General features: G+C 27.9%; 2 protein-coding genes across 2 annotated transcripts in view; both read right to left on the reverse strand.

Moving 5' to 3' along the window:
- LOC100574450 overlaps nucleotides 1-18,484 on the reverse strand; it is a 20,352-nt gene extending 1,868 nt beyond the window's left edge. The window contains exons 1-5 of the mRNA XM_016803879.2: nucleotides 17,389-18,484; nucleotides 16,530-16,598; nucleotides 16,367-16,456; nucleotides 5,164-5,232; nucleotides 4,994-5,083 (exon numbers count right to left, since the gene is read on the reverse strand). Coding sequence (XP_016659368.1) covers nucleotides 4,994-5,083; nucleotides 5,164-5,232; nucleotides 16,367-16,456; nucleotides 16,530-16,598; nucleotides 17,389-18,318 — 1,248 coding nt within the window. The 5' untranslated portion in view covers nucleotides 18,319-18,484. The remainder of the gene's footprint in view (nucleotides 1-4,993; nucleotides 5,084-5,163; nucleotides 5,233-16,366; nucleotides 16,457-16,529; nucleotides 16,599-17,388) is intronic.
- A 3,661-nt stretch (nucleotides 18,485-22,145) lies between these two features.
- The window catches only part of LOC103309266, a 3,275-nt gene continuing 1,412 nt past the window's right edge, over nucleotides 22,146-24,008 (reverse strand). The window contains exons 2-4 of the mRNA XM_029490011.1: nucleotides 22,998-23,066; nucleotides 22,842-22,931; nucleotides 22,146-22,258 (exon numbers count right to left, since the gene is read on the reverse strand). Coding sequence (XP_029345871.1) covers nucleotides 22,208-22,258; nucleotides 22,842-22,931; nucleotides 22,998-23,066 — 210 coding nt within the window. The 3' untranslated portion in view covers nucleotides 22,146-22,207. The remainder of the gene's footprint in view (nucleotides 22,259-22,841; nucleotides 22,932-22,997; nucleotides 23,067-24,008) is intronic.

Genomic DNA, 24,008 nt, shown 5'->3' on the forward strand with positions numbered 1-24,008 from the left:
TTTGTTTACGATATAATATATACTTAACATACAGATGTGATTAGATGATATTTAAAGTGAAGAAATCACAAGCAGTAAATTCAATCGCACAACTGCACATTTGATTAAGAAACAATTGTATCTGAAAGTATAAATATAGTTGTTTGATTTTTAAAATCGTATCTTGAATAGAAGCACATTTTCATACCTCTTCCTTTGTATTCTTGTCTAAATAACGATTACTTATGTCCGTAATGAGTATTTTAGATTTTAGTGCCTGTAACAAATATTATAATGTTTATAGACATCTTAATGGCAAAATATAGGGCAAATGTAAAATAAATTTTTTCTCAATGACATTTTTCCTTCTGATAATTTCTCAATATTAAAAATAAATATAATAACAAATTAAAAATTTTCAATGTTTTTTTATATACAAGTTACTTATTATTTTCCATTGTTTTAACATAAATAAAGATGTATTTTGAAATACTTTAACGAAATAATTGTTTTTAAAACTGACTAATTATGCGATTTACTCAAAGTGTGTAATTCATGTTGCAACTATATTATGTTAGTATTTAAATTAAATATAGATTTCCACCCAGGATTGTAAAACATTATATAAATGCGCATGCGTTTTGCATTCGTGCGCATTGCATTATGTTGTTTCCAACACATTCGTACATTATTTTTACTTACAAACATTTTTGAAAACATCATATGTAATACTAACATTTTCAAAATATAAATTATTAGTTTATTTTTATAACATCTGCCTTGGCCTGCCTTGCTAACCTTGCTAACATCTATTCATGCTGTATACACTAAGTGGATATCTATACGCCCTATAAATATGCCTACGAACTTAAACAGGGATACTTTTAATTTGATATGCACTTCACCGCATTGCAGACATGCAGTGAAGTTTTTTGTGAATAAAATAAAGTATAGTAAGAAAAATTCAAATTTTTGTTCTATAAGTTATTGGTAGCCTCGAAATTGATTAAGTAATTGCCAATGTGATGTGATTTTAATCATTAAACTATTTAAATATGTTTAATATTTTCTTAAGATATTAAAATATTATTTTGAGACATAAGAAAAATTCGACAGTAATGTAGCTAAATTGACTATCTAAAACGCCGCGTGATCGCAATTTTACTATTGAAATCTAATATATAAAATTCTCGTGTCACAATGTTAGTTACCATACTCCTCCGAAACGGCTTGATCGATTTTTATGAAATGTTATATGCATATTCAGTAGGTCTGAGAATCGGCTACTATCTATTTTTCATACCCCTAAATGATAAGGGTTGTCCAGAAAAAAAAATAATAGTGTATATTATAATATATTGGTTGCTATTGGTTAAACATCAAAATGTTTGTTGATTTGTATTATTATTTTTGTCAATATATATATTGTATTATATAAATTAATGTCTGTGAATAGATTATACCTCTGGGAAGAAGATAGGCTAATTTAAAAAGGGTTAAATTTGGTTTTGTTTTATTCATCGGATTTTAGTACGGTTAGATTAGGTTAGGATTTTGTATTAATGTCTAATTGATTATATTAATCCACTGTAGGTGGAATTAAGTTAAAACGACAAACTTGGTATAACTTTGATACTTTAGAGTTAATTCATTTTCAGATTCCTTACTTGTTTATATACTGTTGCGAATCAGAATTTTAATTCCGGGCAACAGAAAAGTTAAGATAAATCTAGAACATCATACACCGAATTGTAAATGACTCATTGAACAATTAACGCATTTGAGTCATATACAGTTTGTACATTTAACGGGTAACGAAGTGCACGGGATCAGCTAGTATATTATATTATTTTCAAAACGACAATGATATTTGTGTGGTAGATGAAATTAACTTTATGATAGTTGGCACTAATCGGAATGAAAAATTTCAATGTCATGACATTGAGGATTCAACTTTAAGAGGAGTATAATAAATGAACGAGTACCTACACTTTATGCTGATGTAATTTCCTAATGTGTATGACGTACTTATAATAGTATAATACTAGCTACTACCTACATAAATTACAAACACAATGTTAGTATATCTTAGGTCTAGAAATACCATTTCCAAATAAAAAATATTTTATTCCAATAGAAAATATGACCATTAGATGATACAAATATATTACCACACGGAAAACAATAGAATTTTTAAGAAATTTCTGTAAATATAAAATATTATGTAGAGTGCACTGTCGTGTTGTGATAATGATCTGAAAAAACCCACGATGTCTTATCACTCATAAGCCTTCCATGATAATACAATTTTTAATTCACCTGTTTCGATGTTAGGTGCGCTAGAACTGTAATGGATCCAAACCGAACGCTGTACTGCAAAATCCAGCCGTATATTAGTATATTAGACTTAGATGGATTCATTATTCCACGAATATGATAGTACAAGTCGAACATGGAGAACAGACACAGCGAGCACATGGACAGTCCCAATTGGATGCCAAATAGATCGTTAAGGTTGTTCACTGCTTCGCGGGCCAACCTGTGTTTGATTTTTATTTGCTCGATGAAATTGGCCATCGAGTGGCCGGCGGCCAGCGTCTGCAGAATATCTCTGTTGTAATCGATGGTGTTAATGGTTTTTCCGCATTTTTCTCTCGCCCTCAACATGAACGGGTATTTGTTTCGCACGACCGTGTCGATTTTAAGCGCCATCAAATCTTTGTTGATGCCGACGAACTTTTGGTAGAGGATGTAACACAAGACGGTAAAATGAGTTTCCACGCAATACATACTTATGTTCTGAACGTACATACAAACAAAAATCACTATTGTAAAATCCGATCTGTAAGACATCTTCCACAGTCTAAAAGAATTTACCGGTACAGTTAGTAGTAAACATAATATCACGATTCGAGTTGATACTTTTTTCAACACTACCGTTTCAAATCGTGTCATCGGTTTGAATAGGTGAAATTTTTCTATATTTTTCTTGTACTGTATTAACAGATCATTACCTTTAAAAAATATAACTAGTCTTGATATCACACAAGTACTGGACACCACCCTTATGAACAGTCCCTTTATTACAGTGGATAGAGAACCATCGCATCTGTCGTCCAGCGCACATACAACAGCAGGTGTCATGTAGAAATTGTAAACAGATGAAATGATTAAAAAGGCAGAAAAAACGTTTTGCCATTTATTGTAACGGAAATCGATATATATTACACTAAAAAATTTCCAAAACAAAATTGGCCATTTAGGAAGTATACGAAACATCGTAGACTACCAGCTGACCATCTATGTTTAACTACTCTTGTATACTTGTATTATTTTTTATTTAAAAGTAAAAGTCACACTAATGGCCTAAAATATGAATGATTATTATAGACACCAAGGTAAAATAAAACATAAACAACAATATTGTTTACTCTTTAGTCTTTACACAGTACAATATAGGTATTACAATATTATAGTAATTACATTTTGTTTTTTAACCTGCGCGTTGTTTGTTAATATATTATTAATTAAAAAAACTTTGATAAAAAATATACACAATAAACGTACCCCTATTACAACAATAATAATTACATAATATTAATAACAATAATAATAATATTTTTTTTAAAAATAATTTTTGAAGTGTACCTACGTTATATTTAGACAATGTCGTGCGAATTATGATTACCCTGGGAAAAAGATAGTTTCATTTTATACTCAGTATTTGACCTGATACCCCTAAACCGAAGTACCTATTCTTACACGGTAACCTATACCGATGACTCATTAATTTATGTCCATCATAATTCAGATGTTAATTTTTACTCTTATAGTTTATAAAATACCACTAAAAATAAAATGCAACCAACCATAAATGTTTCAATATGAATAATTAATTGTACAGGGTTTAAAAGCTATTCACGGATTGCAGTTAATAGTTATACAATAATGAACTTTATTGAATATCGTTTGTAATGATTTTACTCGAATGTAGTAAATGTTAATACAGTACATTGGATCAATTTTAAATAAATAGTATATAAAACAATTTTATGTTGAAATATTGTATTTAGTATTTGTATTAGTTCTTTGCATTTCCATCGGCTTACTGCTAGATATTGTTTGTAGATACAAAGTAACTGATGTTGGATTATTTTCAATTTATTTTGTTTAATTGATTCCGTAATAATATGACAAGACATGTTGTTCCCGTAGCCAAAGCTAAACAAAACATAAAAAAACAATAGGTATAATTTTTTAATTTGTCTACTCATGCACAAATTAAATAAATATATTTCGTGTTTCTACTTCACGTTTTATTTTTTTTAATAATATAGGTAGATTTTAGGTTTAGTATTATAGTATTATTATATCATTAAATATACTGTACATTGTTAAAGTAAATTACACACACTGCTTAGCAGCTTCCGAAAATGAAGAAAGACATTCTTTAATAATCATTTTAATGGTATATTACGTATATTTTGATTTTGATTATTTTATGATGGTTTCTGTTGTACGCTTTTTTATAATTTCTGGTTCTATACATTTTTGGCTGGGGTTGTTCTTTTTTGTTTTTTTTTTTATTATTCATTATAAGAGTACATTTTATACATCGTTATTATTACCTAAATATTTTTCACAGTTTATAAGAATTTCTACTTACAGGCCTATAGCATAGTTTGAATAATTAAATATACATAATATTCTGATATACCTGATTTAGTATATATTATAATAAGTACCTAGTAAATTTGTTTACGCCGGGACAATAACGCCAAAATTTCATGGATCCTTATGAAATATATTTCATATCAAATACATATTTTTTTTTATCTATTTTAATATTTTAATTTAATTATTTAAGAATGACAATAGTATGATATTAGTATGGAATTAATAATATATGTTGTATATATATTATTATTAAATAAGTTCATAACAATAAATGGCAACAAATTAATTATAATAAATTAGATAATTTAACCACTACTATTAATAATTTAACACTTACAGTAGTTATAAGATGAGGGTGTAATGTGAAAAAATTGCACGAAGTAAATTCCAATGAACCTTGATATATTTGATCAAAAAATAAGTATAACTAAAAAAGTATAACATTTGTAATATAATTAGATAATATTCAATAATTGTTGTAGTTTAAAAGAAAAATATTAATTTTACCTCTTCCTTTGTGGTTTTATCTAAATATCGATTATTTATATCAGCTAAAAGCATTTTTGTATTGTAAGCCTAAAAATGAAAATTTAAAATAGCAACATTTATAGTAACTGTAATGGCGGATCGTTGAAAATATTATAAAAATAATAAAATAAATAATAATATAGTACATTAATTGTATTGTTATTTAATAATAATTCTAAGGTTTTGAATTTTTTAGTATACTACGTATATCTAATCTACTATCTTTAATGGTTGCATAAAAAAATCTAATTTTTTTCAAATACTTAGATTTTTTATACCATTTAAAGAGTATCCGGTGGTGGAACAAACTTTTATTTCAAATGACATAACTAATAAAAAAAATGTCTTGTGATTTTCATTTGAAAATAGGAATTGGTATTGTCACATAACACTTTTAAATGATACAAAAATCTAAGTATTTGAATACAGGATCCTATCAAGTAACATTTAAATATGCTTGGTGAATTATCGTGTATATTTATATACTTAAAGTACAATACCATTGATGTATAGACTAAGCGCCTTATTATCAATACTCAGCAGTCAGTCAAATAATAATAGTTTCTAAGTTATTTCGGATGTGGTGTTTGTGCAATATTGTCTAATTTCAAGAGAAAATACCTATTTTTAAAATTTATCTTAACTCTAAATATTTAACAGATTTGAATTAGTTAAAAGTGTAGAATAACAAATGATAGGCTTGTCAGATTTCGATAAATAAATTATTTGATAGTTGATTATTATTATTATTATAATCTAAGGTTTGAAAATGCAATGCAAGGTTCCTCATAAATTTGTCTAGCTTTATCAAAAAATAAATGTGTACAAGAAAGTCAAAATAAATTTTAAATGTAAATATAATTTTACAATATTGGATTTTCACTCGATTTCTAATGTAGCGATTTTCTTATTTTGTTGCAATTCAAAAACGAAGAACTGTAGATACATAAAAATTTCACTTAATGTTAATATTTTCATTTGCTATATTGCATAACATTTTGAAAATATTTAGACTCGTCATGAGCTGTTTACGGACATTTTCAGTATTTTTTTTAAATTTTTAAATTTTTGTGTCTGTAATCACGGTTTGGGGTAGTAAAACTTCTTCGATTTTTTTCAACAGTATCTTGTTCGATGGGAAAGTAAATCTAGTTGGTGTATTCGGGAGGTCAAATTTCTCAATAGTATTCAAAAGCGCCGAGAATAACGGAATTTTTTACGCAAAATCGGTGTTCGACAAGATCGATTTTGGTTTTTGGTGTAACTCGAAGACAAATGAACGTATATACATCAATACATGCAATTTTTACTGGTTGTTTATATTTGCATTTTCTGTACACGATAAAATTTTCAAAATAATTTGATTGCTTTGAAATGTTTAAAGGAACATTTTCAGTTTCCAATTGTATTAGTCTTTTTTTCTATGAATGCCAATAAAACATTATTTGTTGGGTAAAAAAGCTAAAAAATTTAATACAAGGCTTTTACAACATTGTGACAATGACATTTAAAAAAATATTAAAAATCCTTAGTCACAGTTTTTTTTTATTATCATTTAGAGTTCAAATCTTGACAAAATACGGAAAAATCACGAAAATTAGCAAATTATTTTGAGTTGAGAATTCATAAAAATTTTTCTTTTTAAATCTAAGATTTGAAAATGGAATACAAGGTTCCTCATAAGTTTGTCTACCTTTATAAAAAAAAAAAAAATGTCTACAAGCAAAGCTAAATAATGTTTTATTATAACTACCTTTTTATATACTTAAATAGTTGAATCGCTAATCTGATATGTTCAAAAAAAAAATGAACAAACAAAATTGTTGGCAAACATATCTCATTATTTATAGTAACTTTTCGTGATGTACAATTGAGAACAATTCTATTTTACAATTATTAATAATAATTTACCTACTATACCTACCTATTTAAATAACTTTTTTTTTAAAACTGTATTGGACACGTTCAAAAAATATATTTTTGGGATAAAATGGGCCCCCAAAATCAATGGGCCCTGGGATCGTGTCTCCGTTGCCTCCTTCTTTAATCCAGGCTTGGTCATAAATGTTTAAAAATAAGCATTCTTATACAAAAAGAAAATATGTATGTTACATTTGTGAAACAAAAATAAGTCTAATGAGTTAATATTATTATAATGAATTATATCTCACTTCTGATGACCGACAATTATCAAAAATTTGTAAAAAAACAGTACGATTGATAAATTATAAACTATGTGGCCTCCATATTAATATAAATTATTTGGAAATCAAAAAATGTATTAACCAATAACCAATTATGGGTGCTGCCCCGGGGGAGGGTGTAACTCGCTGATATATAGAGATGTATGCCTCACTAGGCAAAAAAATGTTTATTTAAAAAGTTGAAAATTTTGAAATTTTATAATTTATCATATTAATTTCATATCAAATAAACCTTTCAATCTATATATAAAAAAATCTAATGCTGTTATTTAGTCTCGCTAAAACTCGAGAACGGTTGGACCGATTTAGCTCATTTTGGTCTTAAATTATTTGTGGAAGTCCAGAGAAGTTTTAAAAGGTGAGTGAGTATGGAAATGTACGGAATTATTTTTTTAATATTAAATTTAAATTTGCATTGTGTATTTCGGATATTCCCGTGACCGACCGCGATAGTAGGTTTCCAGCTACCTGTAACCTGACCTTTTGTCTTTTGTGTGTGTTTTATCGTCAGCAGCGTGAAGGTTAGGTTACTAGGTTAGGATACTATTGTGCAATGTACGATACACGAATATGACCCATTATGTTTATCTGTTATGAATTATCAAATTGTTTTTAAGATGATCGTAACTACCAGGAGAAGGTTTTTGCGAAAGAAAATTTTAGGAAAACCCACCGGAAAAGTAGAAAATCTGGATTTAAAAAATACAACAGTGGCGTAACGGTGTATTATATATTGGTTGCTATTGGTTAATCGGGCATGTTTGTTGATTTGTATTATTATTTTTTGTCAATATATACAAAGTGTAACAGAAAGACTTGACCAAAAAAAAAAAAATTATGCTACTTAAACATTTGACAAAAATTGTTAAAATTATATGATTAGTAAATAGTTAAAGAAATATACCCATTAGAAAATTTCCAAAAAAACTATTTTTAAAAAGTTATTGCGTTCCAGATTAATTTAATCGAAAAATTATTGATGTTAAAAAAATTCTAAAAAATAAACTACTTGCTTCAGATAAATATTTTACCATCCAAATCATTCTTATAATCAGATTCACAAATTGACTATTTTGAATTTATTCAAAAAAATTTAAAACAAATTTAATTTTTTTTATTTTTGGTATTACAAAATATTACACAGCGCAAGTGGCTATACATATAAAAAAAAAAGTTTTAAAATATTGAATAGAACAAAAGTTATTCCAAAAGTCAGTTCTATCTGTTACACTCTGTATATATTATATCGATGGCTACACAGCAAAACCTCGCAAGTCATTTTTATCAGGAACAGCAAAATATTGTGACGTCTTTACATTGATAATATTATAGGATACGAGCTTTCTTTTTGTACGATATCTTATGAAATTAGAGGGAAATAATATTATAATACGATATCAAAATGTGCACAAAAAAACAGTGCATCCAATACACAAAAAAATGAAAATTTCAACTTACAAAGTTTTGCTGTGTATATTATATTACATTATATAAATTAATGTTTGTGTGTAGATTAAACCTCTGGGAAGAAGACAGACTAATTTAGGAATGGTTAAATTTGGTTTTTTTTTATTCATCTGATATAAGTAGCACGAACTATGATTATAATCACCGTTCGTGATTAGTAGTTATATTATATTTTGTATTAATTGATTATATTAATCCACCATAGGTAAAATACGACAAACGTGGTATAACTTTCATACTTTAGAGTTAAATCATACACCTACCTACAAAGAGCACGGAGTCCGCGATCTACTATAGGTAGAGTGACAACCTGATAATAAATTGCTGTGAATCAGAATTTTTATTCCGGGAAACGGAAAAATTAAGATACATTTTGAACACCATACATCGAATATTAAATAACGAATTGAAAAAAGTTTGAGTCAAATAGAGTTGGTACATTTAACGGGCAACGAAGTGCATGAGATCAGCTAGTGTTATAATACACCTAGCAATTTCAATATTATTTTAGTATTATTCAATCTAAAATATACAAATCGTTAAATATATATGTATATAATATAATAATATATACCTTTATCAATATGTAATATTTATCTTGGTAATAAATGTGTATTTTTATCTGTTATTAAAAATGTTGTATTTTTACTTCATAATACCTCTTAAATTAGCAAAGTTAAGAAAAATACATTAAAACTAAAATTTACAAAATTTTCAACAAATTTCAATAAAAAAATTTTAATTTAAAATGTTAAAGCTTACATTTCTATAGTGTACATCTCTATGTACACCTATTGTAGAGATATACCTACTATCTACTATGACAGTGAAATTATACCTCCTATAAGAGTCTGTTAAAGTGCTAATATATGAAACAATCTGTTTTTACTATTTACACGTATATCACTTCTTTAGAAATAGCTGGTATTCCGGATAGATTAAAAAATAATTGTTGTAGTAAATATATAAATAATATACTAACATACATATCTATTAGTAGAAAATTTATTCGAACCATAAATTATATAGACTATATAGAAACTATTAAACTAATCTCTCAATATTATCGATTTACGGTGTAATATATTAACATCATAATTCATAACAAATGACAATCAAATAATACTGTAGGATCATACTTGTTTAGTGGTGAAATGTGATATGATAATTATTGAAAAACCTCTGAACGTGTATTGCAGTATCCATCCGTAAATAAATATTTTAGATCTCGTCTTGGCACCCTCAGTGATTACTTCCCCGTGGATATCGAATAAAACCAAAATGAATAAGAAAACTAAAGACAACCCTAGTTGAGTGCCGTACAGCTTATTAAGGTCTCGTAGAGCACCTCTGACGAATTGATGCTTCATTCGAAGTAATTCGATGCTGTTGGCTAAGGTATGAAATCGTGGATTATTAATAATGTCGCTTTGCACTTCATTTCGCAACACGACCGGATATTTGTTTTTAGATATAGTATCTGTCTTCAACACGATCAAATCTTCGTTGATAATTTGAAATTTCTGATACAACCCAAAACAACGAGAAATAAAACCAATTTCTATCAGGCAAATGCTCCAATTTTGTACGTACATCGTTGTAAAAAAAAATAAGATCTCAATTCGGTGCTTGTTATAATGAATTAAATAAAGCCTTACTATATTTAATGGCAGTATGATACTGATATATGCGAATCCAATAAATATAATAAAAGTGTTCCGAGTTGATTTTTGTGAAACATTTGTCGGAAAATATAGTTCATATTCTTTGATCTTATGATTATACTTGGGAAAATCTATTACATTTTTGATCATATTCGAAATTGTAGAGACAAAACACGCGATGGCAATTATTCGAGGAAACATAGAGTTTACAGATGTTATCAAATCCCCGTTGCAAGTGACCAATGTACATACATATGTAGACGAATGTATACAGTTGTACACACATGTCATAGCCAAAGTTATAGAAAACATTATTTCTAGATAGGATCGCAGTTTACTCGAGCAGAACTTAAACATTGTTAAATTACGAAACACAAACATGCAAACAATTACACGAGCAAGGAATTGTGTGTAATAAAGCTGTAAGTGTTGCAAAGAATATATTAAAATGTAGAAACTTATACACTATTGTTTATTCATAGGTAGGTACTCATTATATATGTACACTGTACGTCATATTATAAGTGAACTATACTTGGAAAAGTAAATTATAAGCAGAATACTTTTCAATATTTAATAAGTACCTATTGTTTACTTTGAAAAGAACTTTCATTATTTACTTCCTGGATTACAATATTGTTATAAAAAATATCATAATAAGTAATTTATTTATATATTATAGTATTAATTATTTTTAAATTAGTTTATATTTGTAGATGAATTTATTGAATAAAATAATTTCTTAGATTACAATCCATTAATTACAAAATATAATTATTTTTATTTTGGTTCGTTTTAAATCTATCAACATTTATAATAAGTTAGTTTGATTTTAATTTATATTTTTGTCAAAATCTGTAATCAAGTATTAATGTCAATTGTATAAAAACAGTGTATTTATCAAACGAGTACAGAAAATTGTATTACACATTTAGAGTTGCATATTTCATATTTATTGTGTTCAAATTTCCCTTACTATTAATCAAAGATCGTTCTTAAACAATAGAATGTACATATACTAACATACTCACCCCCATATTTTTTTTTAATAATAATTCTGAGGTTTGGAATTTTTTGGTATACTACGTATATCTAGCCTACTATCTTTAATGGCTGCATAAAAAAATCTATTTTTTTTTCAAATAGGTACTTAGATTATTTATACCATTTAAAGAGTATTCGGTGGTGGAACAAACTTTTATTTCAAATGACATAACTAATAAAAAAAATGTCTTGTGATTTTCATTTGAAAATAGGAATTGGTATTGTCACATGACACTTTTAAATAATACAAAAATCTAAGTATTTGAATACAAGATCCTATCAAGTAATATTTAAACATGCTTGGTGAAGGTGTTGCAAAAAAAATATTAAAATGTAGAAGCTTATACGCTTGTTTATTCATAAGTACTTATTTTATATGTACATTTTTCGTCATATTATAAGTGAACTATACTTGAAAAAGTAAATTATAAGCAGAAAATACTTTTCAATATTTAATAGGTAGGTACCTATAGGCTATAGATTATTTTGAAAGAACTTTCATTATTTACTTCCTGGCTTACAATATCATAAGTAATTTATTTTTATATAATGGTATTAATTATTTCTAAATTAGTTTAAATTCAATAATTGTAAAAGCATTTATTGAATAAAATATTTTCTTAGATTACGATCCATTAAGAGGACGCTACCCATACATTTGTTGTCTCCGTCTTACACACGCACGACATGGCAAATTGTCGTTCACAAGTTTCAATAGTGTGCTGTTAGTTTTGATACTAGAGTGAATTGACCTATTTTAAAACTTTTAGGTAAGAACATTATCTGTGCTTAAGCGTTGCCGATTTTTCAAAATTTTTATTTTCAAGCAAGATATGGGTATGTTAAGTACCTATCAAAAATTTTAAATGGTCATATCTCGCTTGAAAATTAAAATATCGAATAAAAGCCAACGCTTAAGCACAGATAATGTTATTATTTAGAAAATTAATGATAGGTCAAATCACTCTAATATCAAAACTAACATCACTATTGAAACTAGTGAACGAAAATTTGCTATGTCGTAATAATTAAAATTAATTTAAATAAGTAATAAATTAAACTAACAAAAAAAATGAAATTGAGAGGGAAAATAATCTTACAAAGACATAAAGCATTTAAACACGTAGATATATATTTTTTTTTAGTTTTGTTAGATTTTTGCCATAGTTTATGAACGTAAACGATATCTAGGTTTGGGTCATTTTAAAAGGCATTAAACATTTGTGTGCACAATTGAGTCCTATAGGTTATTACACTCGATATGTCACTACAACTAGTGCCATTATAAACGGTCTCTGCAATTAAAAAAAGTTAGAAAAAATACACTCTTGGAGCAATTTGTTGCCATATTTGGTGGGTTTCCATGTTTATATGACAATGAAATAATATTATGTTGAAATAGTAATTATAAAGCCGGGTTCACAATTACGTCGTTATTGTCGTGTTGTGTGGCTTTCATCGTATCCTGATTGGCCGTGGGGACCATGGTATCATTCACTAACCATAATCTACCAGGATACTCTCAGAGTTGTGTCAAGCTCAACTTTTTGACATAACTACGTGACATATGATGTAGCAGCAGTGAAATGTAAACCCGGCTTTACAAATATAATTAAAATATCTTATTATTTTATCGACCAATCAATCTACGTGTAAGCATTATCTTACGACATTCATCGAACAGTGTTATTTTAATAAAATATTGAATATTATATACAAATATAATTAATAACTATTAAATACATAATATTATATGTAACAAATTTATCAATATTAATGTTTATATTTTATTTTAATACCTACGAGATATAAGTATTTTAATGTTCTATATTTCTATAAAAACCTAAAAACACAATTCACCAAAGAGTAAACAATGAATTAGTTATTATTAATAAAAATATTTATATGATACATGTACGTATAAAAATTAAGCAATTAAAACATTGACAACAACTATATAATAAATCTGTACATATTTACATTTGTAAGCTATTGCATAGCTTTTATCGCGGGCCTGGCGCGGAGACTGAAAAAAAAAATTCAGAACGAAAAAGCTTGACCGTAAGATGTTATAATTATTTTTCTATTTACAGTCTAACCAGTTGCTAAGCAAAAAAAGTCTCAAATAAAATATTGATCATCTACCATAATCAACAAAAAAACTCATATTGTCATTTTCTTTTCGGTCGTCGCGCTCAAAAAGTGTAACTTGAAATAATATCATACAAAAATAAATAGTTATAATTACATAATACATAGCAAAAAATTTGCTATGCAATAGCTTTACCGTGGCAGTCGTCGATCAAGTGATTCGAGTGCCTCAGACTTTTTTTTTATACTATTATACATGTTATTTTAATTTGATGGAAAATATCAACAGCAATGGATACATAATTAAGTATGTTTTTAAGATTAAAAAGGTAGGTGTTAAAAAATAAATTAAAACATTACAATATAATTTATTCAAGATCAAGAACATAGGTAATTAAAATTAGCCCATCCAAAAATGTGTGTTTAAATTGAAATATTAAATCCTTCATTAATTATCTAATCTACCTACCTAATATAGTATGTAAACGTTGTTTGAAGACATTCTTTTCTAAAATTTAAACACGGAATATGGAAATGAGCCAGTGCACTAACATGATGTTAGATTATTATAACATATTATAAACACCTAAATTTTGTTATTTGTTTTAAAATAAATATTTTTAGTTTTATTAATAAATGTATTATAATATATTAAATTTAGGAAAGTGGGTGAGAAAAATATGATTATAGTATTTGAATTGAGGGTGTGGGGGTGCTGCCCCCACAGGCCTGTTTCATTTAAATATGTTAAGCCCCTCCAAGTTAAAAACTGAAATTGCGCATATGATCAAGAATGTATTTTCGATCCATTAAATTAAAAAGTAGCAGAGTACAGCAATTTTTTTAGATAAAATGAAGATATAAATTTTAAATGAGATGAAAATATGAAAATATGTACAGTATTGTTATAGGTACCAAATTCTCTATACGATGCACCATGTTTGTTGTGAAAACTCATAAGGTAACTTTATTTTGTTATTTTGATATTATTTTTCTGTTAGATAGATACTTATAATATAAAATGTTAATCTTTCAACTTAAGAGTATATTTATTGAATCCTATATTATTCTTTACAAAAGAATACATTAAACATTAAACGTATAAATATAAACAATTTCAAGGAGGGGAACATGTGGCAAAGTAAGGACGCTAATGTCTGAAGACCAGTAATTCACTTAAAAATCAATTTTTTCCTTTCAAACTTTGTTCACACAATCTGTAGGTTGTGGTAATTGGTAATACATTTTTATGAAAAGTTGATTTTTTTTATTTAAGTTTAAAATGATGTAAAAAAAAAGTACAGTTTACCCCATATTGACCCATGTATGGGGCAAAATGGGGACATACGAAAAAATTCCATATATTTTACTTAATTTTATAAAGACAACAAATTATTTTTTAAAAACGTTTATACACTTAAATGTAATTTTATTTTATTTAGATACCTACCTAAACATAAATAAAGAACTTTAATCATAGACAGTGGCGTACATTCAAATTTGCTCTGGGGGGGAGGGGGGTCTTTCTCTTTAAAACTACCCATTTTCCTAACAATCAAACACATTACATGTTTAAATATTAATAGGCAAAATTACAAAACAAATACAAAGATTTACATAACTCATGGCAGTTAAATACTATTTAATATGCACATAGTATGTACAGAATATTATATAAATTATATTATTAATTATTTATAAAAAAAATTCTAGTATCCTTTTTTTATTAGATAGTTTAACCAGCACTTCATCAGGAGTAATTGAATCGTTTTTGTTGATCGAGAGCATAGCTAGACCATTAAGTCTTCCCTATTAAGATTAATTACAACATTAGTTTATTTTCTAACGGCAAAATCAGAGGTGGATAGGTAGTATTTATGTTACAGGGAAATATTTGTAGGGGCCCCCAAACAAAAAAAAATTTGGTCGCTTCGCTCGCATTAGATACTTATTCAATCTAACACCTTTACCTATACATAAAATATTTCGTGCGAAACCGTAATTTTTGTTTGGTGCGGGGCTGGGGAAACAGCATATGAGGAAAATGCCTTTTTCGGTTGTAAGGGATTTTTGAAAAATTTCGCGTAAGGTCGTACAAATTCGTACAAATTCCGAACTAAATATCTGCATAGAAGTTTCATGTAAACTGTGTACGATAAAATGTCTATTTTGATTGATAAACGGCACCTATAATTTCGTTATGAAATCTTTTTTCGTTGTTGGTAAAGTATAGTGTATACTCAATAGTCAATACTAAAAAGTCATATTATTATGATGTATGTTTGTGTATACACGGATGATTAATAGTAAGAAATTCTTCAATAATATCACAATTTTTTTTTTTTTGGTCCTTGGGGGGTTTGAACCCGAAAGCCGTATATACGCCACTGATCATAAAACAAACAACATAAACTTTTAAATTAAAAAAAAAAAAATAATAATTAATAACAAAGTGCAAAATAATTGAATATATAAATCACAAATTATGCAATTCTATTATCAAGTAAATTATAATCGGCATATATGTCCAGTTTTCATTGATTAATTACAAAATAATCGATAGTTTGATTCGAAACTTCTACCACACAATGTCAGACGACCAAGGAAGCCATAAATCTAATATTATTATCATTTTTTTACATTAAATAAATAGATAATACAGTGTCCCCACTTTGCCCAATATTCCCCGATATCTTTAATATTGTGACTTACAGAAGTGATGAGGCGAATGTTCAGTGTGAACAAATCACAGATAGTGAATTCTACTGGACGACTAGACAATTGACACAAGAATAGTTCTAACTACAAAAATTAAAACAATTGTTAGAAAATATCAAAATATTTTAGGTAATATGAAATACAAATTTAACCATACCTCTTTTTTTGTACTGTTATCTGCGTAACGGTTATTTATATCAGTTATTATCATTTTTGGTTGGTGTGCCTAAAATGTAAAAAAATTCAACCAAACAACAAACATATTTCATTAAATACAAAATAAATTATAAATTAAATAAATTATCCCATAATCGTAATATTATCATAACAATTCTGAGGAATGCCAGGGTAGAGTTTTCTCACTAGGAGGTGGAAGCCGAATTGTTGAAAAAAATGTGGCAAGTTGTATTTTATACCCAAAATCTAAAATTTTTATTCATAAAATATGATTGCAAATAAAAAAAAAATTTTTTTTGAGAGTCAATCATTATTCATAAAAAAATAATTTTTATAGGTAGAAACCTATTTTTTGTAAAAACCATTCTTTAAAAAATAATGACCTATACGTCCCGTCGTCCTCAATTGGGGATACATTATATGTTTAACAGTTGTGGGAGTTTGAGAAATGTACAGAATATTACTTTTATATAGTCTGAAATCGAATTGTAAAATTTAAAAAAATATGAAATCTTAAATATAAATAGGCGGTATTACTGATGTTGAAAAAATATCTATAAGTATGGAATTATAAATGCAGTTACTGAATGTGTCATCAAACAAACACTCCGATCAAAGTAAGCCAATAGTATATATATTATTAGAAATAATGTCATAAAGTAGGTGGACGAATTATCTATTTTCGAAAACAATGCAGATAATGCGTCACATAAAAAACGACACCTTAAGTTCCACTGCAGTTTCTTCTCAGTTTTTGCACGCGCGACCGGCAGCTCTTGGTTAGGCCAAGCAACTATTATTTTATATTACCTATAAGATATAAGCTATATAACGTGTACCTGTGTTGTGGTAATGTGCGACGTCAGTACGATCACACAAAATCTGAACGAGTATTGTAGCAGCCATCCGTAGAATAGAACGTGAGTTTTGGTTACGTTGGACTCGACGGACACTTCGCCGTAAATGTCGACTAATGTCATCATAAACAATAGACATATCGACAATCCCAACTGTATACCGTACAAATCGTTGAGTTCTACGACAGTACCTCGGACAAACTGATGCTTCATCCTGAGTAGCTCAACGTGGTCGGCTGGTTGATGCTCGTTGGAGGATACCGAAAGTGGCGAACCGCCGCCGGGGGTTTCCAAACCGATAAGTAATGTGTTATCGTGATCGTGTCTTTCGCTTTGTCCGACGACCGGGAATTTGTTTCCGGCTATGGTTTTTAATCTCAGCGTAGACATTTCTTCGTTGATAGATTGGAATTTTTGGTACAGACCGACACAACGTACGATAAAATGTATTTCTGTGGAGCAAATGCTCCAATTGTGTACGTACATCATTGTATAAAAAATCATCGTGTTTATCTTCCCAATGTTAGTGTAAATTAAATAAATTCTCATTACATTTATGGGCAATATGATGACGATGTACAAAGATATTATAGCCATAGCAATGAATCGAATGTGTCTTTTTTGGGAGATTTTTACCGGAAAGTTTAATTCATAGTCTTCGACTTTTTTCACGTAATTAGGAAAATCGCTCTTACTTTTGTACATAATCGTTATTCTGCATATGAAGCATGCGATGGCAACAGATCGAGAGAACATAGCTAATACCTCTGTCTTTACTGGATTTTTACATTCCGACAACGAACAAACGGTGGCAGATGCATTTTTTAAATTCATTACGCAGGTCATTGCTAAAGCCAAAAAGTATACTAGATTTAGACTGGATAATAATTTATTTAAATAGAACTTAAACATTACACTAGAGAAAATATCGCAACATAACCCAGAATTATAAAAAACATTGTGATCAACAAGTTGTGTGTCTTATAAAATATAATTGCAGAACGGATAGCACAGAAATATGTGATGGACATTTGTTTACTTATAATTATTTTGAAAAGTGGCATGTCATCATTTAGGTATACGTACATATTATAAATATTTACTACCCTAAAAGGTTAACAATATTTTCTTAAATATAAATGTTAAATAGTTTTTTCAAAATGTTTTCGTTCTGGTAATGACATATTATAAAAATACTATAAGCTAGATACTTATTTTTAAATAACCTTAAATATTATGTAAAGAGTTTTTATTATTTTCATATTTCTTTATTTAACGAAACTGTAATAATATAACGATATAAGTTGTACCCGCCACTATAGCCTGAAAAAGAAAATTATGCCTTTATTAGAAACTTAAATGAAGTTAGACGCATTAAATTAGTCTATGTTTCAATGTTACATATAGGTAGAGTATACCTATCTATACATATATTATATTCATTAGGACTTAGGTAATATTATATTACTTGACATTTTTATATTTCCATTAATCATTATTAAGCTTTAACATGGATATAATTTATAGTTTATATGACGTTAGATACCTACTACAAATAAAATACACTTATCACTGAAGTTGAGAGACTTAGGGCCAGTATTACCATCTCCCGTTAAATTTAACCGACTCCGAATTCGGCCGGTAATAAGATCTGTTATCAGCCGGTTAAGCGTAATCGAAGCATACCGATGATTGTAATACTGGCCCTTATAATCACATTAAACTAAAACAATGGAATATTTTTTAGTCTATAAAACAAAATAATAATAAAACGTGTTAAAACATTAAATAACACTTTAAATAAAATAATTTAAAATTGGTAAACTTACAGAAGTGATGAGATGTGTATTTAGGGTCAAAAAGTCAAAGGTTGTAAATTCCATTGAATGATTACATACTTGGTTCAAAAACAGTCGTAACTAAAAAATAAAATAAAAACTTTACAAATAAAAAAGTCTTTTATTATTACAAACCATTGTTACCTCTTCTTTTGTTCTGCTATCTAAATTACGATTATGTATATCAGTAATAAGCAATTTTGTTCTGTGCCCCTAAAATTAGGTAAAAATATTACGTATTCAAATATAAGTATTGAATAAAACATTCTACACGAGTGCAATAAGTCCAGGGGCGTAATTTAAGGCGTTGCAGGGTATGCTTATATGCATAGGTATCTAAAGCTTATGAACATTGAACTTTGGCCTGACTATTTTTCTGCACCAGGCAAAAAAATAATCTTCTTTATTTTAGTTGGTCTCAAGTATCAGCAAATACAGGTGTAATTAAATATAATAATGTTTGTTTTATATTAAATATCTAGGTTAAATATCTGTTTTATATACACTACTTATATACTTATAATATAATTTAGAATTGCTGGTCTTCCACACGAGTCTTCGTGGGAACTACACAAAAATAGTTATGACAGCTAGAAAAAAAAATGTTGAAAACAGAGATACGACCTTCTTCGCTAGGGCGATATATTAGCCCATTGAACATTTTTTTGGCCTTCCTAGTTACTAACTTACCTTTAAAAAAGTTGAAATGACGCCCCTGAGTACAATACTACCTACAAGTAGTAATGTAGTATCCTGCTAATCCTACCAGAAAAAATGTATGCTTTATGCCTAATAATTCAGTTTAATTTCATACATATTCATATTGGCAAAACGATAATAACGTACTTGATACTTTTATTATAGTTACCTATTATTTATATGATGTTACCTATAATATCTTTATTATATAAGAATATGTTTGGCAAATTTTAAACGTTTAAAGAAACTTTTAATTTTACTAATTACTTATTCTACCGTTCGCTGACTATTTGAAAGATATTTTTTATGATATTAGTGACAAACGTTATAATTTATTGTATTTCACTAAATCAACAATTTACCTGTTTCGTCGTTATATGAGACATCAGTATAACTACAACAAATCTGAATATATACTGTGTCAGCCATCCATACAGTAGAAGAAGCGATTTAGTTTTGTCCAATTCGTAGGTTACGGCTTCGTAGATATCGAACATTAACATTATAAACAAAACAGATATAGACATTCCCAATTGAATGCTGTATATTTCGTTCAGATCACTAACTGACTCGCAAACAAATTGATGTCTCATCTTAAGTAGTTCAATACTGCGGACTGATGGATACACTTCGACGCTTTTGCGTTCTTCGGATTTTAGTACAAACGGGTATCTATTTATCGAAATAGTTTTCGACTTTATCGTGGACATTTCTTCGTTGATCGATTGAAATTTCGCATACAGTCCGAAACAATACACCATAAACTGTATTTCCGTCATAGACATGCTCACATTTTGTATGTACATTAGTAACGTGTATACTGTTATTTTTATGTTCTTATAATAATAATAAATCAAGTACATTCTGTATACGTTAATCGGTACTATCAATATAGAATACAGAAACACGATAACGATAATCAAAAAACGTCGGGAATTTTCTTTGTCAACGGTTATCGGATAGTAGACTTCGTATTCCTTGATTTTCTTCTTGTACATAGCCATCACACTTACGTTTTTGTACATAACCGTGATTCTAGATATCATACATGCGATGGCTACAGCTCGTGGAAACATGGACACCATCATCGTAATCGTAGAGTTTTTACAAACATTTAATATACACGTCACATTTGGAGCTTCTATGTAATTATAAACACACGACAATATCACGAATATAGAAATCAGTAATCCGATGTTGCGGTGCAATTTATTGTGAAAAAAATTGAACATTATCCCTCAAAAAAAGCAAAAAAAAAAAATGTTTTTACAAGTACGCATAAGCCTTTTTTGTAAGTGATTCGGTTATTACCGCAACAATGGACTGTGAATAAATGAACGGACAGTTGTCTGTTTTTAATTACTAGTTTTTGTAAGGTATCGTTGTGTTCGTTTACAACAGGAATATTATTATGTTTGCTAGGTACTTGTATTAGTTATTGTTTACCGACCAAAGGAGTACTTACACTTTTAAAATAATTTAAGACTTATATTTTATTTCCTTGTAAGTATTGCTGTTGTATTAAATATGACATAAAATAAGATCGATGGTGGAAAGGCCAAGTAATGTAACCCTCAACTTTATCGAAATCAAGGTTTTAACTAATAATGACATATGTGTATACGCGTTTTTTTTCAAGTAATGTAATCATCAAACAATTTTTTTATTTTTTTTTCATTTAAGAGTAATGTAACACTGCTGTAACTCATTATAGTAATATTATATTATGGTCAAGTGATGTAAGTTAAAAACTACGAAGTATCCCATAATTATTGTAAACGCCAAACGGTCCCAGTAAATTCATGTAACCCTCGTTGTAGTCTGGAACAAACAATGTAAAAGTTCATAACTTAACCCACCATTTAAATTACCAATCCAGGTAAAATATTTTAATCCCCAACTTCATTCACTTTGAAGCATAAAGACTAATTTAAAAACTAATTTCCCACTTGTAATTGTATCATAATTTATTAAAATATGTGTTCTCTCCATTGATTGGTCTTCCAACAATCAAGGTATATTAAAATAAAATTTAATGATTAGGTACAATGAATGGTATAATATTTCTACAAAAGTTTAACGATGTATAATATAATATATATATCAATAAAATGTATTAGTTTATTAAAACCAAAGATATTAAAAAAGTATGAACATGCATAGATATTAATTTTTAAAAAACATGTATTGAATTTTTTTGAATGATTATATTAAGTATTATTGTAATGTTTGACAAATTTAAATTAAATTTAAAAATAGTTTGCCTAGTTGAATTGTAATAATATTACGAGATATGTCGTGGCAGCAGCAATTGCCTATGAACAATACAAATAAAATAAATACCATTAATAACAAGTCTTTTAAAATAAAATTAAAACAATAAACATAATATAAACATCATACCTAATACCTAGTAATAGAGTTTTAGGAATAGTAAAATTTATGATTTATAACTTGGAGCCAGTCACTAATGCGGTCAATCATCGTCCAGAGTCGCAAGCTCCCGGATGGGTGACCATGCCCGTGTTCTTTGTCACGAATTCTTACCCCACATAAAAACACGAGTTCCAAGATCCAATCATACTAACCGTAACCCCCACACAAACCCAATGTCCCATATTGCCGAGGCTAAAAAAAAATGTTTAATTTATATAAGAACTCTACTATTTTGGTTATGTAAAATTTGAACAACCAGTGTGGCTGTGTAGTGAAAAAAATTAATAATTTAATGGCCTTAAAAATTAGAATGGGCTCACTGAAATGTATTTTTAATGAAACTTTAAATTCCTTCCCTCTACGTTGCTCTAATCACTGATTAAAATAGTATACTGTATTTTTTTCTGGAGTACGAATAAATTATTAATTTTGTTTTACGATATAATATTATACTTAACATACAGATGTGATTAGATGATTATTTAAAGTGAAGAAATCACAAGCAGTAAATTCAATCGCACAACTGCACATTTGATTAAGAAACAATTGTATCTGAAAGTATAAATATAGTTGTTTGATTTTTAAAATCGTATCTTGAATAGAAGCACATTTTCATACCTCTTCCTTTGTATTCTTGTCTAAATAACGATTACTTATGTCCGTAATGAGTATTTTAGATTTTAGTGCCTGTAACAAATATTATAATGTTTATAGACATCTTAATGGCAAAATATAGGGCAAATGTAAAATAAATTTTTTCTCAATGACATTTTTCCTTCTGATAATTTCTCAATATTAAAAATAAATATAATAACAAATTAAAAATTTTCAATGTTTTTTTATATACAAGTTACTTATTATTTTCCATTGTTTTAACATAAATAAAGATGTATTTTGAAATACTTTAACGAAATAATTGTTTTTAAAACTGACTAATTATGCGATTTACTCAAAGTGTGTAATTCATGTTGCAACTATATTATGTTAGTATTTAAAACTAATTATTAATATTTTAATTAAATATAGATTTCCACCCAGGATTGTAAAACATTATATAAATGCGCATTCGTTTTGCATTCGTGCGCATTGCATTATGTTGTTTCCAACACATTCGTACATTATTTTTACTTACAAACATTTTTGAAAACATCATATGTAATACTAACATTTTCAAAATATAAATTATTAGTTTATTTTTATAACATCTGCCTTGGCCTGCCTTGCTAACCTTGCTAACATCTATTCATGCTGTATACATTAAGTGGATATCTATACGCCCTATAAATATGCCTACGAACTTAAACAGGGATACTTTTAATTTGATATGCACTTCACCGCATTGCAGACATGCAGTGAAGTTTTTTGTGAATAAAATAAAGTATAGTATGAAAAATTCAAATTTTTGTTCTATAAGTTATTGGTAGCCTCGAAATTGATTAAGTAATTGCCAATGTGATGTGATTTTAATCATTAAACTATTTAAATATGTTTAATATTTTCTTAAGATATTAAAATATTATTTTGAGACATAAGAAAAATTCGACAGTAATGTAGCTAAATTGACTATCTAAAACGCCGCGTGATCGCAATTTTACTATTGAAATCTAATATATAAAATTCTCGTGTCAC

This window comes from Acyrthosiphon pisum, chromosome A2 (assembly GCF_005508785.2).
Source record: "Acyrthosiphon pisum isolate AL4f chromosome A2, pea_aphid_22Mar2018_4r6ur, whole genome shotgun sequence".
NCBI classification, from domain to species: Eukaryota; Metazoa; Arthropoda; class Insecta; order Hemiptera; family Aphididae; genus Acyrthosiphon; species Acyrthosiphon pisum.